At 38.2% G+C, this 17,246-nt stretch overlaps 1 protein-coding gene across 1 annotated transcript in view; it reads left to right on the top strand.

The window, feature by feature from the left end:
* The first annotated feature begins 6,419 nt into the window (after positions 1-6,419).
* LOC141429973 (uncharacterized) overlaps positions 6,420-17,246 on the top strand; it is a 77,249-nt gene continuing 66,422 nt past the window's right edge. The window contains exon 1 of the mRNA XM_074090504.1: positions 6,420-7,613. Coding sequence (XP_073946605.1) covers positions 6,723-7,613 — 891 coding nt within the window. The 5' untranslated portion in view covers positions 6,420-6,722. The remainder of the gene's footprint in view (positions 7,614-17,246) is intronic.

Raw genomic sequence — 17,246 nt, 5'->3', positions numbered from 1 at the left:
AAAATTATTTTAAAACTAATATTGAATGCATAATAAAATGAATTCATACTTAATATAATTCAATATTTGTAATCTTTTTCGTAATCATTTTATTCGTGATTCATGATATTAAATCGTGTTTTTTTTCTACATTTGTCATTTTGAGGTTATTTCCACGCCATGAAATTTGTCTATAAACAATCAATGAAAAAAGTTGGAAAACCTGCGACAATGTCACTTCAAAGTTCGATATCTTAAAAACGGCTAAGTCTATTTTAATAAAACATGTCTAAGTACTAAATTTCAAATAAAAAAAAAACCGCATTCAAATCGGTTCACCCGTTTAACAGCTACGGTGCCACAGACAGACAGACACACACATCTTATATATTAGTAAACCGAGGAACTTTTATGTACATAGAAAATTCTTTTTATAAGTTTTAGAACATATATTAGTGCATGATTCCGATAAAATTTAAACTAAAATTATGATAAGAAAGTATTTCATTTTGTTTTCACCTCATTAGCTCGAAAGGGATTTCTTTACTTCCCATTCTGCAGTGCATCCGGCATGTTTGCGGAGGCGCGTACGAGCCGTGATGAGCAAACGAATATCATCAGCCATGGTGAGGTTGAGGGACAGCAATATAACAGCCTTCTACGTACAATACCGGAGGATGTATCTTGTCCGATATTGCACCACTGGACCAAAGCACTTGTCATAAAAAATGCCTGGTGACGAACTTTTAGAGCAGTAAGTATTTTAATTCAAAATTTTGAATTTGATCTGTCTGTTGTTTAATTTTTAATTATTTTATTTTAAAATAGTATTGTAGTGATACTGCATGTATCTATCTCTTCATAAGTTTTAATTCGGATTTTATTGGACATTTAATTTAATTTGATTATAATTCTAGTTTTTTTTATATTACACTAGCGTTTACCCGCGGTTTCGCACGCGTAAACTATTCAAGGTACCTATTATTAGGTAGTTGCAATAAAAATTCCGGGATTATACTAAATTCCCCTGAAAATTTCCTAAAAATTATATCGTGGTCTTCATAGAGGTTGTGTTAAGAACAACAGTCCAAAATTTCAAGACCCAGCGGTTGTAATTTCAAGAATTTTTCCCTATTCCGTAGGAATATCAGGATAAAAGTAGCCTATGTGTTATTCCAGGCGCCCAGCTACCTACATATCAAATTTCATGACTCTAAGCCCAGCGGTTGTTATTTCAAGATTTTATCCCTATCCCGTGGGAATATCGGAATAAAAAGTAGCCTATGTTAATTATTTAATCCAGGTTATAAACTAACTTTTTGCCAAATTTCATCCAAATCTGTCCGGCCGTTTCAGCGTGAAGAAGTAACAAACATACTAACTCACTCACTCACTCACTCACTCACACTCACAACAGCAACTTTTGCAATTGTAATAGGTACTCGTATTAGTAGGATTGACGTATTTTATATTTTTTCATTGATTATATTCATTTTTAGTTTTGAACCGAACTAACTTAGTTTGTAAGTTGTGTACTTACTGACAAATAAATGGATCTATGTTATCTGAAGAATAAAAAAATATTAGATATTATTATAATATTTATCATTTGAAACCTGCGTGGAAAAACGCGTTTTATTCTCTAGGCTGGAATAGGTTTTTGAAATTAGAACGTTATCATGAACAATAATTTTATTGCACTTACCTAAAACTTGACCGAATATCAGGCGGCCGGATATCCGGCTATCCGGCTAACGGTCCCGCCGGATATCCGGTATCCGGCCAAACAACTATCCGTTGCATCTCTAGAAATTATTCCAATGCGTCTTTAAAAAAAAATGGTACAGAACATTAAATTCACAAAAAATAACGACAAATAGATATGTGGTGCAAATTCAGTACGTACCGGAGGGAAAAAAGTTTAGGTACTTACACTGCCAAGGTGTTTCAATGTGTGTTTCGCTCGGCTGTTAAGTTGTTTAGCATCTCGTGCCTTTGAAACCCTCGACTACGCACAGGATTCTTCTTTTGAATCCTAGAATCCTTCATTTTGCTCGGGTTTCAATATAAGCACTCGTGCCAAACAGACACTTTCCAGCCTTGCATAGCAAATAAAATTACTATTGTAATGAATATATTTAAAAAGTACTACCTAATAATAAACCCATTTAAAAAAATCTCTCAATTATTGAAACCTATATCAGAGGGTAACAAAAGCAATGACAAAGTCGTGCCCGACAGCTAGATTGTTAAATATGGGATTTTCGGGAGCTACAAATCTATCTAGCTAGGTCTTATCTCCGGAAAAACGCGATATTTTTATTTTTAAAACACATATATAATAAATAACATACATATGTACGTATACACATACATACATACGTATGTACATAAATAATAAATAACGGTAAAAAAGTTTTTTCACTTCTAATGCTCTTAAAATGTTTTAGTCTCTGCATATTGGGACTAAAGCTCTTCATTATTGTCTAGGGATTAAAGTTTTTTTTTATTTACTTTGCAAACCCCTAAATAGCTAATAACGGTGTTTGTTAATGGAGGATTATCGCCATTTTCAGTGATTCTGTATAGACAATTTTAGGGCGTGGAAATAACCTCAAAATGACAACTGTAAAAAAATATTAAAAAAACTATTTAATTTCGTGAAACACAATGAATGATTACGAATATGAATCTACTTATTTATATTACGGATGAATTCATTTTACGCATAGTCCAATTAGTTTTTATGTTTGAATCTGTTGGCTCGAGCGTGTCGGACACGCCCAAAATAGGGTTCCGTAGCTATTACAAAAAAAACAAGTATCTTCACGACACTTACGTCCTTTTGTTGAGAAGCGCAGTTTTTCGGCAATAACTCAAAAACGATACCGATCATTTTTAGTTGAAAGTATTTATTACGCGTTACCTTTCCATATTTTTTGCATATTTTTTGGACAAACGGTTTACAAGATGAGGGGGGGGGACGCAACTTTTACTACTTTGGGAGCGATTATTTCCGGAAATCTTCACTTACTCAAAATTTTTTTTGAGAAACCTTAATATATTTTCAAAAGAGCTGTCGAACTACGTGCCACACGTTGATGCGTTAAAATTTTTTTTTTCAATTTCTGTTACGTGTATGGAGTGCCCCCCATAAATATTTATTTTTGTGATTTAACTACAAAACTAAATAGCGGGTTTTACAAGACATAATCTGTACTCCAAATTTCATTAATATACATTTTGTAGTTTTCGAGTAAAATGCCTGTGACATACGGACGGACGGACAGACAGACAGACAGACGGACTTGAAGAAACTATAAGGGTTCCGTTTTTGCCATTTTGGCTCCGGAACCCTAAAAAAAAACGCGAAAAATTTTTTTTTGGTATTTGAATTTTGAACAGATATCCATTAGTCCTATTGAGTGTGCGTTTTTAGAAAGTAATAATATATAGTAATTTCGAACAGTACGTCGTTTTTTTCCTCGCATTCAAAGAGAAAAGTAGAGTGTTTACGCGAGGACTAAACAACTATAATGAGTTGTTTTAGTCCTTTGGTGAACAATTTACTATAAAACAAGAAGATACAATTGGCGCGTAGTTTACTTTTCCTAGAGCAACAGTTTTTAATCGGTTTATCGAAGTCATAAGAGGTAGGTAACCTTTAAATATGAGGTCAAAACAGGTTATCCACGATTCGGCTGTCACAGTCGAAAGTTTTACTACTACAGAAAAAGTGATTGTGAAGATAATAATACCATTTACTTATGTGGCGATACAGCGTAAATTAAGGATAAAATATAGCATAAATGCTATTTTCTTCTAAAAACGTCGTAGTGCATTTGGCACAACATAAATTATTTGTGTAGAGTTAGAAATCAAGTAGAATTACTAACTTAGCATAACACACGAATATATTCGGAAATAATGAAGGTATTCAAAAATAAACGCAATCAACTAACTTAAAATAAAAACATATTTTTGGGGTATTAAATATAATGACCCGGAAAACTCACGTCTTAAATCGAGTAAAGCTAAACTCGATTTAAGACGTGAGTTATCCGGGTCATTATATTTAATATGAGTGAGTCTCACGGTAGTTTCATGTTCAAAATATTTTTGGGGTGTCTGAAGTGTTCAATTATTAACACCACACCACAATATAGAGTAGACATTTTTAACGCCGCCTGGAGAGAACATTTTTAATATTGAAGTTAGGAAAAGCATTAAATAAAAACAAAACCGCATTAAAACATTTTTAGATTTTTTCTTGCCTTCTGCGCTTAGATGAATGATTGGTCTCGCGCGCTCGCTCGACCAATCATTCATCTAAGCTTCTACGTTTGGGTTAAATAAAATAAAAAGAAAGTCAACATTTACCTAATAGCTTTTATTTTTAAACCCCTGTCGCGAAAAGAGGGGTGTTATAAGTTTAACGCCAATGTCCGTCCCTCTGTCTGTCTGCGGCATCATAGCTCTCAAACGGCTTCGATGCGGTTTTTTACATGAAAGCTAGTTTACTTGCGGTGTGGTTTTTTGTTAGCTATGTATTTTTTGAATACTGTTTTATTTCTCTTTGTAAAATAATGAAATATTTCCTGTCAGTAAATTTTACTATATTCTACTTCCAAGTGGCGTGACAAAACAAAAATACAGCAAACACATGACAAAACAAAAACGCCTACTTTCTGACGTGTCCATGATAATTATAGAGACGATAATATCCAGTGATTGTGATGTTCAATTTGAACGATTCATTTCTCTAACTAAAATTGTACTAGTACTTTCGAACATAGCTATCACACGACTGTATAGATTTGAATCATCATGTTAATAAACATGTTAATCATGTTAGTTTGTTGTTTCGGTTCCAGACAAGACCCGGTATTAATTTTGGCATGATCGTCCTATATATTCTACAAGCACGATAATCGATATCTATAAAAAAAATATGTTAGTGACTCACTGTCTGACTGAATGACAGACAACGCGCACCCTAAACTACTGAAGCTAGAGACTTGAAGTCTTGAAAAGGAATGATCAGAAAGTTGCACTTGGAAGGGATTTCTCGAAATTTCCACAAGCTAAAGTACAAGCCAATTTTTATTCTTTCCACGGGAGTGAGCTAGTTTATCATATACCAGTAAGTATAGACGCGTATGGTGTTGCAGCTCGCTAACGCCGCCAGCCGCCACGCTGCGCCGCGCCGGCCGCATGCTCCTGTCGCGAGATAACAAGAGGAAGAAGTAGGGGAGCGTGTAAATAAATACGCGGCGCGTGCTATTTGTAGCGTCGACGCGCGTGCGCCGCGCTGCCGGCACCGGTACGCCGCCGCCATAGAATACGGCGGCGGATGAGACACTGCCATCCATGTATTTTTTAAATTCACAGCTTACAGTAGAGTAGCAGACGAATTTAAAGCTTAGCTGTCTCTATCAGTCATGACTCAGTCAAAGTATGTTTGCCGGTGACGGATGTGTCGCCGTTCAGTTTTAGGAATAGAAATTTTGACTCTAACAGTCTCTACCTAGCATACTTTAGGCAAATCAGAATTAATTGACAGTAGTGTATCTGTCGAACAACGTTAAGTTTTTAGAATAGAAATTAACACACACCCGTGTCTGTATTGTAGGATAAAACAGGTAAAATTATGTATCAGTAACCATGTTTGTGTATCTGGACCGGCTTTAATTTCACGAATGCGTCGATCTCTACCTACGTATCTTATTATTTATTGGAATAGTTTTTGAACTGGAAAGATAACTGGATATATACTGACGAACAAAAATAACAGGTCACTCACTTCCCCTTACAAAGTTCTATGAAAAGTGACTTGCTATTTTTGCTCGTCGTGCGTTTAAATAATCGCAATGTCTATGTTGCTAATCTTTGAGACCGCCTGCATTAGCCTACACCTCATCGCATACAACGAGCGCTCGACTCTTCGGGTTGTCTGTTTGTTGCTCCTTTGCTGTCGCTATGTAACGCTATCTACCCAGTATTATGTTTATTTAGGTACTTACTGTTCTAAACGATCATTGAAATTAGTTAACTTTGTTGAAGTATTTATCTACTCTACCTACCTACTTATGCAGGAAAAAATGACTACCCGTGATTTTACGTTCTTTCATCTAACATGTGTGTATATAGACGGCCTTTGGAAAATTACGAGTAAGAAGTAGTGACATGCATTACATCTATGAAAACATATTAAACGTACTTTACAATTAAACTCTACCTAAATCTATTCGGTACCGCAGGACTGAAGTACTGATAAGATGTGTTAATGGGAGACTACATACACCTATTATAGGTACTTGGAGTCATGCAGGAATCGGGAGCGAGAGGAAATGAGGTGCGGAGCGACGGCGGCGGTGGCGCGGGCGGGGCCGGCGGCGCCGCGCCCGCCGGCCGCGCCGCGCCGCGCCGCAGTCCGCGCGAGCAGTCGCCGTCGGCTCGTCGTTCGTCGCCGCGAGCCCCTCGCTGCATCGTGACCCGACACGCGACCGTTCTCTTTGTTTATTGTCAGACGCGCTCCTACTACAGCTGTTTCCGACTGCGCTTATCGCTGCACTACCACTTCTTGCGGGGCTTTCAGTCCACGGTGATCATTTAGTTCCCAGTGCGACTCGATCGGTGCATCTAGACGTGAAATCAGTTTAGTGTGTACATAGATGGGGCGCCCGACAGGCCCCTGAAGCGGTCGGTGCGGTGCGCGCGCCTCGACGGCGAGCGGCTAGACCATGGCGGCTACGGCCCGCCGCGAGATCGACACTGGTGAAGAGGACATTGCAGCTATTGCTAAACAGATCTCGGACCATGCGGAGGCTATTTATCAGACGTGGAAAGCGCGAGGTCTCGCGCCCACCGAAATATTGTCGTGTAGACCTACGCCTGGTCTCAAGCTAACAGATAGTCTTAGAACTAAGCCGAGGCCGGAACTTAAGCCAGAGATCAAGCAGCGCCCTGAGTTTAGACGTGACCGGACCGATGGAATCCGACCAGAGCGACGTGAGCAGAGGCCGGAATCCTATCGTGAGCAACGATTAGAACCAGATGACGAGACAATAGAGGTGACTTTGCCACCTGATCTGGTACCAGAGCGCAACGGAAGCAGTGTTGGAGGGGGCGGCGTGCGCCGGGCCGACCCCGCTGCTATGCGCCTGGAGGTGGCGCGCGAGGAGGAGCGGCTGCTGCGGGCGCTGCGCACCGGCGGCGTGGTGGCGGAGCGCTCGGCGGAGCGCCCTGACGTGGTGCCGCCAATATCATTGGTAGATTATGCGAAGAGCCGTTACCAGGACCGCCTCGACACCGGTGCCCGGAAGCCTGCTACCGGGGCGGGCGGGGATCGGCGCGCATCACTGGGCTCCCATGTGACCGAAGCGCGCTCCAAGTTCGAAGCACGAGCACGGCGCGCGTCCAGTGCCGGCGCCGGTGAGCCCGCGGCCGCGGGAGCGAGCGCGGGCGCGGGCGGCGCCACCCCCGTGCGCCCCTTCCTCACGCGCGGCTCCGTGGCCGAGCGCGTGCTCATGTTCGAGCGCTGTCCCAGCGAGGCTACCTTGGAGCTAGCTAAAAGAAAATCTCCTGCTGCTACGACATGGCGAGGGCCTCACGACGTCATCAACAGAGCACAGGTGATTGTAAAGCGCTTTAAATTATTGTATTGTAGATGCTGCTACGATTTTTTTCATCCTAATGTATTCGTCTTTTGGAATACTACCCAGTTTGGTAGACCAGATTTTTTTATGATTGCTTATATAAATAAGTAGGTACCTACCTAATTTTTGTTCATAAAAGTTTTTAAGGGGCTGGTATTCCCATTTGTGTTCACTTTCTCCGCGGACTATTGAATCCTACCTATTTAACTTTACATGAAATACTCAGTATGGGTAAGCAAGTAAGACAGAAAAGGCAGGGAGTATGTATGTAGGAAAGGTAGGTAGATACCCATATTCACTCATACCACGAAAGTTGGATAAAAGAACAGTTGAAGATTGAGCAAGATTTGAATCATTATTTATTCAACTGGAGCTACGTACCTACGTATTATTTATTATACGTACTTATAAGTATAGGTAGAATAAATAAATCGCGCGCATATGAGAGAGAATAGAAAATGACCGCAGCGTAGATGTAAGTACAGTCCAACAAACTGATTCTGAAATTGATTATTAAAAGGTTTCTCCCTGGTACCAGGAAGGAACCTTTTAATAAACAATTTCACTATGATTACCTTGACAAAGCGGTTCCTGGTACATGATTCTGGTTGTTCGGCTGTACAATCTACGGCATAAATATCTATAGGTACAGCTACAGCGTCCAATATTATGTATACACCAACCTTATGGTTAGTGGCATAAGCGTGTATAGATATTTTTGACGCTTTGCTAACTGAGCGGCAAAAAATCTGGCCCTCTAATGTATGCAGTAATAAGTAATTTTGTATGGAGTGGGCCAAATTTTGTGCCGCTGAGTATATTTATGCCCTTGACTGTACACTGTACAGTACATATTTAATAACTATGTACGTACATAGGTACCTATGTTTGGAAAATGTCTCGTATAAAAATAGGTAAGGTATATATAATAAATAATGCTCTGTCATATTAACAGTTATGGAAATTGTGCTGAATTTAATGTGGAATCTTTATAGGTGTTTTTCGAGAGTTTCCATCCTTCGATCGAGGCACTTTTTATGGGTTGAAGTTTACTTCAATGATCCGCTGTACCGTGAAAATTACCTGAATATCTGAACCCTGAGTGCAAATTATGGACACAACGTAAGTCGCCACTAATCTAGGGTCGTTACAAATATTTAACGTATGGACGCGACGCCTTAGTGTATTTACTTTAACAAGTGATATAAAACTTAGTACATTCGACATACTGAACTGACTAATATGCACTTTATTATAAGAATTTAGTTCAGTTTCAGTCAGGTGGACTGAATGGGCTTCGAGCTTTCACTGCGACAACAAAAATTATAAAATAATCGGCTGTGATGATAGGCTTAGTTATCCTGTTTTTCTGTATTTCACATTATTCTGGATTTCAAATCGCTAAGTTTACTATGATAAATTGACGACATCTGACTACTTATATTGATGCTGTGTTTCTATTTCTGTTCTGCATGGGTGCAATCAAGATTGAAAATCTCTCAGCGACCAATTGTAACTATTTAATTAGCTGTGTGCAAGTTTTCTCAATATGTTTTCCTTCGGCAAAAAGCACAGAGCTATTTTTTGTATTCGTTTTATTTTTGCCTTTTTGTAGTTAATCTGGTTTCTAGTATATAGTAGTGGTAGTGGACAATGAAGTCACGTTTAGTATGGATGGTTTTTTGTCAAATCGCTAATTTACTGCTCGTTGAACCTCCGCTCGAGTATTCGGTCAGGCTTTGCGAAGATCTAGTGGTTAGGTATACTCGTATGTACCCAGGTATGCCGCTGGATATGATCTGGTCTGTCGTTTCAGCTTGCTTACATCTGTTCTCTACGAAAATGTACTACTCTGCCTCAAATGTGTGATGGTTACGATACCTGTGGAAGTAGGTACATAAATATTTGTATAAGCAACCACTTTTTGGATTCTCAACGTTTTCATCATGTTTTGTGGATGTTCGTGGCTCGCTCCTGTGCATTGCCACGCGCCGTTACTTGTTGTGTTTTTTGCTTTAATAAATATGTGTGGCTCTGTTAATTGGAGTACAATTTTGCCAGTGTCTAGTAGGTGTTGCCGTTGTACGGTATAAAAATCTAGAAAACAAAATATGAATATGAGCGATGACAGCGCGAATCCGCCGTTACTTACCGCAAAACAAACAGCTGAGAGTCGGTGGGATGACTCGAATGTTTGTGGTTCTATACATAAGTAATTTTTCTCAAACATGCTCGGAAATGTATGCGTTAATGTCACGAAATGGAGACATGAACTTTCTCATTTATGGCTCCCTACTACCTCCCTACATAACTTCTTGGCCTAGTCCATGAAGTATGTATGAAAATCCATTATTGTCCGCTGCTCTAACTTTTTAAATTTGCTTACTAACATTAAACTGACAAAGGAAAAATTACAGACAGCCAGATGGATGGTTGCATGGATGGACGGATGGACGGATGGACGGATGGACGGATGGACGGATGGACGGATGGACGGATGGACGGATGGACGGATGGACGGATGGACGGATGGACGGATGGTTAGACGGATGGACGGATGGTTAGACGGATGGACGGATGGTTAGACGGATGGACGGATGGTTAGACGGATGGACGGATGGTTAGACGGATGGACGGATGGACGGATGGACGGATGGTTAGACGGATGGACGGATGGACGGATGGTTAGACGGATGGACGGATGGACGGATGGTTAGACGGATGGACGGATGGTTAGACGGATGGACGGATGGTTAGACGGATGGACGGATGGTTAGACGGATGGACGGATGGTTAGACGGATGGACGGATGGTTAGACGGATGGACGGATGGACGGATGGTTAGACGGATGGACGGATGGTTAGACGGATGGACGGATGGACGGATGGTTAGACGGATGGACGGATGGACGGATGGTTAGACGGACGGACGGACGGACGGACGGACGGACGGATGGACGGATGGATGGATGGATGGATGGATGGATGGATGGATGAAGTATTTCCTTACATTGTTTGAGAAAAGCACTATACAAGTGTCGGCCAGAACAGGGATTGCTGGACTCGTTTTACCCCGGACTCGTCTATCAATCCCTTACTTCATGGCCTGTGCAGTAATGTACTATTATTATAACTGTGAACAGTTGTCTCTATTAAATTAATTTTGATGTGTTAAACTAGGTTACTAGGTACTATTTGATACGGACTCCACAGACGATATTTCCAAGTCGCCTTTCCAAAGGTTTGTTTATTGTTCAAAGATTGTTTATTAAGTATTTTTATCTATATAATGAATCAGTTGTTAGTTTTAATAAATATATTCTAAAATCCAGTTTAATTGGAATAATACTAGATATTTTTTTTTTTTTTTAGATAATAGAAAATGTTACATTTAGGTAAAGTTAGGTACGAATTCTAATGAGAGAGTAGATATTTGAGGCAACTCAAAAAGTAAACAATGTTTTATGGACATATTTGGTTGTAGGGTATAATGTCTTTGCATTTTACCCTACAACCATACATTTTTACATTTTTTTTTGAGTTGCCTCAAATATCTACTCTGAAATTGCGTACCAGTAGGTAAGTACCTACTTGGAAAATAATTACTCTATAAGTGACAACTAAACCACGGACTGGGCTGTTGCCCCACTATCTGTCACATCAAAGGTTCAAATTAAACTCCTCAGCACACCTATCGTTCTTGTTTACGTTCAGATGTACCTAGTTATATATTTCAGAAGAAACAACACTCTGTTAAAATTAATTGTTATCTCGCAATTTGGCTTTGAATACCGTATAGAGTTTCAGTTAAATTGGAAACCGCGGTTGGCGCCTCATGCGGTTGCGGTTTTTCCAGGCAATTTACATAAAAAAAATGAATAACCTAGTTCTGTTGAAGAACTTGAAGAGCCTATCATGCATATCCTTAATAACTTATTATGTTTAATAGCAACTTGTAAACCACGTCCGCCTTCTAAATTGTTCTTCGAAAAAAATATTTATTCTCTCCAGTGAAAAGACGCTCATTTTATATTCCATTTAGTAAAATAGTTATTTGTGCAACAAGAGAGCAAAGTTGTTTTTTGTTGCGAGTGTTGATTTTGAATCCCGAGTAAGCGAATGATTCTATAATTGAATCACGAGCGTCAGCGAGTGATTCTAGGTTAGAATCCTTAGAGCAGCAAGGGATTCAAACACACGAGATGCAAAAAAACTTTGGTCTCGTGTGACACATACAATTTTTCAGCTCAGCAGCGAGAACATCATATACCTACCTGTTTACAAAACAAACACATTTTTTTAAATATAATCCGATTTTTAAGAGACAAATATAATTATCACATTTAAAATCATAAAGAAGTGTCGAGTAGATACAATACAAATCTCATACTTCTTGTGCTAGGTATGTCACACTTATTTTTTAATACTGCAACAGCCTCATCTTGGAGTCATTAAAAGGTTGAACAATAAACGTATAATTTATTATAAATGTTATTAAACCTTAAAATATGAACTTTATTTAAATTTCTATTACATAAACATAAATTTGTTAAAAATTCATTCAAATTAACAAATATTTATTCCAACTGTAGAGGCAGTATACGTATACGGAATTATTTTATAAAAAAAAAACAAGAGAAGCGGCGTACGTGCAACGAGGTTGCATACTTTATCATAAGATCGGGAAAATTTACATTTTGGAAATATTTCGTTGTCCTGTAATTTATTAGGTATCTATCGATATATTTTTAATATCAAAAATTTAATTTAAGATTGTAATCAACACATTTGATCCTATCTCTCGCTTTTTTCGTGTTGAAGTGAAATGACAGATCAAAGTAAAGTTCAAATATTTGGAATTCAGTAAGTAGACCCAACACTGTAATCAGCATATAAAAAAATAAATTAAAAAGTTACTTTGTCTCACGGAGTGAGCAAAATGCGATTTTGCTCACTGATTTCTCATAGCAAAACCTGCCTGTTTGAGGTGCTGAGGTGAAAATATAATTATCAGATCATAACGTCGTCAGTTTACTTTTGTTAAATAAATCACATAGTTAAGTAAAATGGTAAAATAAACGTATGAGTGCTTGTCACTGTCCCAATGGTTGCCATCTTTAATTTTATTTATGTCATTCATTAGTAATAGAGGTTAAATACAGCAGTGTGTCATGCATGATGTACCTATATGGCATTAGCGTGTCGAACACTCGGACGTTTACCTTACTAGTACTAGTGCAGGACAAAGAGTAGGTTTGTAGGCTGTCTTCTAACGCTATGCAAGATTCCTACACCGGTCGTAGTTAGGTATTCAAACTACTAATTTATACAAAACTGCTAATTTTACCAGCTTGCATGACAAAATTTACTGAAGTTTTGTACGAGTATGGCTTTGACTCTTAGCGGACCCTTAGAGGACCTTCACGGCTGCTATCACGCTTTCACTGATTTTCAATTTTGGTTCGATTTTGGCTTGGAATTGTGACTCACCCACCTACGGCTCGAGAGTCACGACGTTTTGCTTGGAAAAGGCTACCTTGTACAATTTTATTTTAAAATCTCAATCTTAGGCGTTTATATTAAGTAAATGAAAAGTTCGTGGCAGTGTATTTAGTGATTGAGTCAAGTACATCCTACAACCTACATACGGATTTGGAACACTTAGTGCTAGTTTTAGTTGGGGTAGGTATAAATAAATAAATCATCTTATTTGATGGTCCATAGTCATTAGGTAGTTCTTCTTCTTCCCAGTCCATCGGAGGTTGGACAACATCATGGCGATTCTAATTTTGGAGGCCGCTGCCCTAAACAAGGACGTGGTACTGCAGGTAGGTTCTTATCTTTTGCCAAAGAATACTAATTTAACACAACTCTTTAACAAATCATACAAAATATATGTACAGTCGAGTTCATAAACTAGTGAGCAAAAATTTGATCAAAAATATCTGAACACAACTATTTGTTAACGGCGTAGAAGCATGTTCAGATATTTATGATCAAATTTTTGCTCACAAGTGTATGAACTCAACTGTACCATGTTCGGTACATGACTCCTTTCCAGAAAGGCAAGGAAATTGACTATTCCGTAACTACATACATATATCACAGCAGCCTCAGAAGTGTTAGCTTTATTCATGGAGGGAGATTATTCACCTCGCCGGACGTATAGACGCTACGGGATACAAAAAAAATCTGTTCCAATTTTAAACTGTTCGGAATGGCGGGAATAGCTTGGCTGACGCCCAGCGGAGCCCGATCAGTGCTGACGGACAGCCGCTGCAATCGAATAGACGAATTATAATCGGGTGACCCTCTTTGTTAGGGAGCTACAATAATTATGCAACATTATACGTTATATCAATCCAATTTATTAAAAGTGTAAACAAACCGATTTCATCAAAATTCATGTATAAACACCCACTGGATCGAATCAATAACACATTTATATATAATTCGTGTCTTTTACGTGTTTTTTTACTAGACGTCTAATCACTTTTTTAACCAAAATTCACTTGATTTCAATATTTATTTTTCTTCGTATAAATCTGACTTTATTTTTGGAATGAAACTTGTGTATAATTTGTAGTAGCATAGGCTAGCCTAGAAATGGTGGAAAATTTTAAATTTTAAAAATAATTATTGCTCGGATGAATAAGCGATTTTAATTTATTTAACTTAAAATTACAAAATAAAATAGTTAACTAGGTACTGCTTTTATAATTGAATAAACAGTCTTTGGAATTAAATCAAGTTTTGTGAATAATAAAATAGACAAAAATACTTTGATGTGTTTTGTCGGTTTACTGAACAGATTAAGTAATTATTTTGCAATAGGTTCTAGGTTTTCACATCACTAAATGTCTGTGGTCGTGGTTAATGACGTCTTTGGCTACACTTTTCATAAATTGGATTGGAATTCAATAGAGCTAATTATTTGTTACATATTGAGTATACAAAAACTATTTCCTTTTGGATACTGGATACTATCGTCTACATTGCCCGCCTTTGCTTTTAAACAAAAACAAAACTTACGAGTTAAAAATTAATTATCATCTATTTCTTTTAAAAAAAGTCGTTAATTAAGCACGGAAATTAATTAAATTTTCGTTTAATACTTACGCGTCTGTTAAATAGATATCGTGACAGACTGATGTCTGTAGATGTGATGACTTACTAAGTGATCTCAAGTCATGATTTCTAATTGGATTTCGAATCTTATGCAAGAGCATTTTAACCAAGTCTGTTAATTTAAATGATTTTAACATAAGTGTCTGCAAATTATGCCTTAGCGGGTTCTATCTTGAGACGACGAGTAAAAACCAAACAATGTTTGTTATTTTGAATTGTCATATCTACCTATCCCGGCTCTGAAATTGTTGATAATTCATTAAATGTGGAAGGTATTATATTTTACTTATTTCCTGAAAAAGTTGACCAAAGGTGGTCAAGAAATCAAGTTAATTTACTCTTTCAGGAGTTGTTAATCCAAAGCGATATCTGAGTAATGAAGGTTGGATAGCAGTTGTGGAACTGGCTACAGCTCAAGGTCGACGAGCCGCTCGCATGTCAACACGCAACCCTCGCGGCGGAAACAATAACGAAACAAAGTGTTGCCCTGACTTATTCTTACTGTTAACTTAACACTGGGACGAACACATCATTATACCCTCAATCGCTTGTTTTATCTCGTAATTTGTGTCTAAATTCTGGTCAGCTATATTTGATTTGATTTGATATCTGATCTGACTACGCCCAAGTGTTTAAATTTGTACAAAAATGGCCAGGTATGCGATACACAGCCGTTTGACCGAAGTGGGGGTATTTAATTTTATTATCAAATACAAGATTAAAGATTAGGTATACTAAATCTCATAGCACACGTAATTGTATGTAAAATCACTTCATGACTATGGCTCATGTCGTAACTTTCACTTTCTCACGAGATGAATTTGCAAACCTGATTTAAGAGACACATTTCAGTCAGCCCTGGTTCTGGTGTACCATTGCATACGAGTACATTAGGAGATTTATTTTATAACTAGGAAAATAGGGGTTAGATTTGGAATCACGGCTCATAAGGTAATACTCGTAAGCAATAGAAATAGATCTACAAGGATTTTGATGACAATGTCGGTTTCATCGGGAATAAGCATTTGTATATATTTATCAAAATACGAATTTCTGAATATAAATTAATGTGAGTGAGACACCTACGTAATCTACATATCAACGTACTAGTAGGTATTAGTGAAGTCTCGTTTACTCATTTTGTATGTATACCCAATTTTATATCATTAGGCAGCCGCTAATGACGAGCTAAAATGGGCGTTCGTGCCGCAGTAATAAACAAGTGTCGAGTCGAGACCATAGACTTAGAATCCGCCATCCGCCGCTGCGCTACGGTCGAGACACACCATCAACGTAAGATAACAAGTTTGACAGGAAAATTCTACGTAATCAAATGGTTTGCGCACTTACACGGTCGGTACACCTTTAATAAACTATGCTTAGCATTTAGTTTAGCAGAAGGCAATAGTTCATACTAATAAACACACACGATTATGTAAAAGAACACTTATGCGTCTAATCGAAAAGGTGCTAAATGGGTCAGAGTTGGAACATAAAAATTAAAGCAATAACTACGATACGAACGCATACGCTCTAGGCGAACGCTTTAGTTTTTTAAGACATCCGTGCTCCGTGGCGATCACAAAAAGGATGGAAAAGGCTGAGTTACATAATATAAAAGTACCAAGATATAATATAGGTAATTAGCTTTTGCCCGCGGCTTCGCCCGCGTAGAATTCGGTTATCGCGCGCTGTTCCCTCGGGAACTGTGCATTTTTTCGGGATAGAAAGTAGCCTATGTCACTCTCTGGCCCATAAACTATCTATAAGCCAAAAATCACGTCGATAAGCAGAAAGTAAACTTAGTGCGCGCTGAAAACGAGTAGAATAAGGACGAACATGGATGTAGTTACGATTAGGAGTAAACAATGACATATAGGCTTATCCAAGCTAACACTATTCAGCTAATTTCTTTGATTGGCCACTATTTCTCAATTAGTGCCATTCACATGGCAGACTGTTAAACTGAGCTGGCTTTGAGCACCATTTACAATCGGTATGAATAAGTAGTATAAAAAATACATATAAGAGCAGATGAATTGGTTAAAATCGTACGTCGGGCATTAAACGTATTGTCTCTAAGTAGTTCGGTTTCCTGAATACAAAGAACGTGTTTAGCTTATTAAAGTACGACAGGCATGCAGCTGAACTGAAAGCTAAACAATAACATAGCATGTGATTATAAAGCAGCATTCCTTGCGAATGGTGCGTTCATTCATGCAACAACTGTGAATGCTAATGTTCGAAAGCGTAGTACCTGCTTTCCACGTAAGTCTTTATATGGAGCGTGCGAAACTGTGCTAGAACACTGGACAATGGGAAACTACGTGTTGCAGGATAGTATAAATACAATACAACTCAAATTCTGCACTTTCAACTTCAAAATATCCACAAGTCTCCACACAGAATGATTAAAATTGTATGAATTGCTTGTCAGGATTCAGTCCTGTACCTATTTACTTACGTAAATTTAATATTAAC

This window comes from Choristoneura fumiferana, chromosome Z, assembly GCF_025370935.1.
Source record: "Choristoneura fumiferana chromosome Z, NRCan_CFum_1, whole genome shotgun sequence".
Classification (NCBI taxonomy): Eukaryota; Metazoa; Arthropoda; class Insecta; order Lepidoptera; family Tortricidae; genus Choristoneura; species Choristoneura fumiferana.
This window is presented reverse-complemented; position numbering and strand designations above follow the sequence as displayed.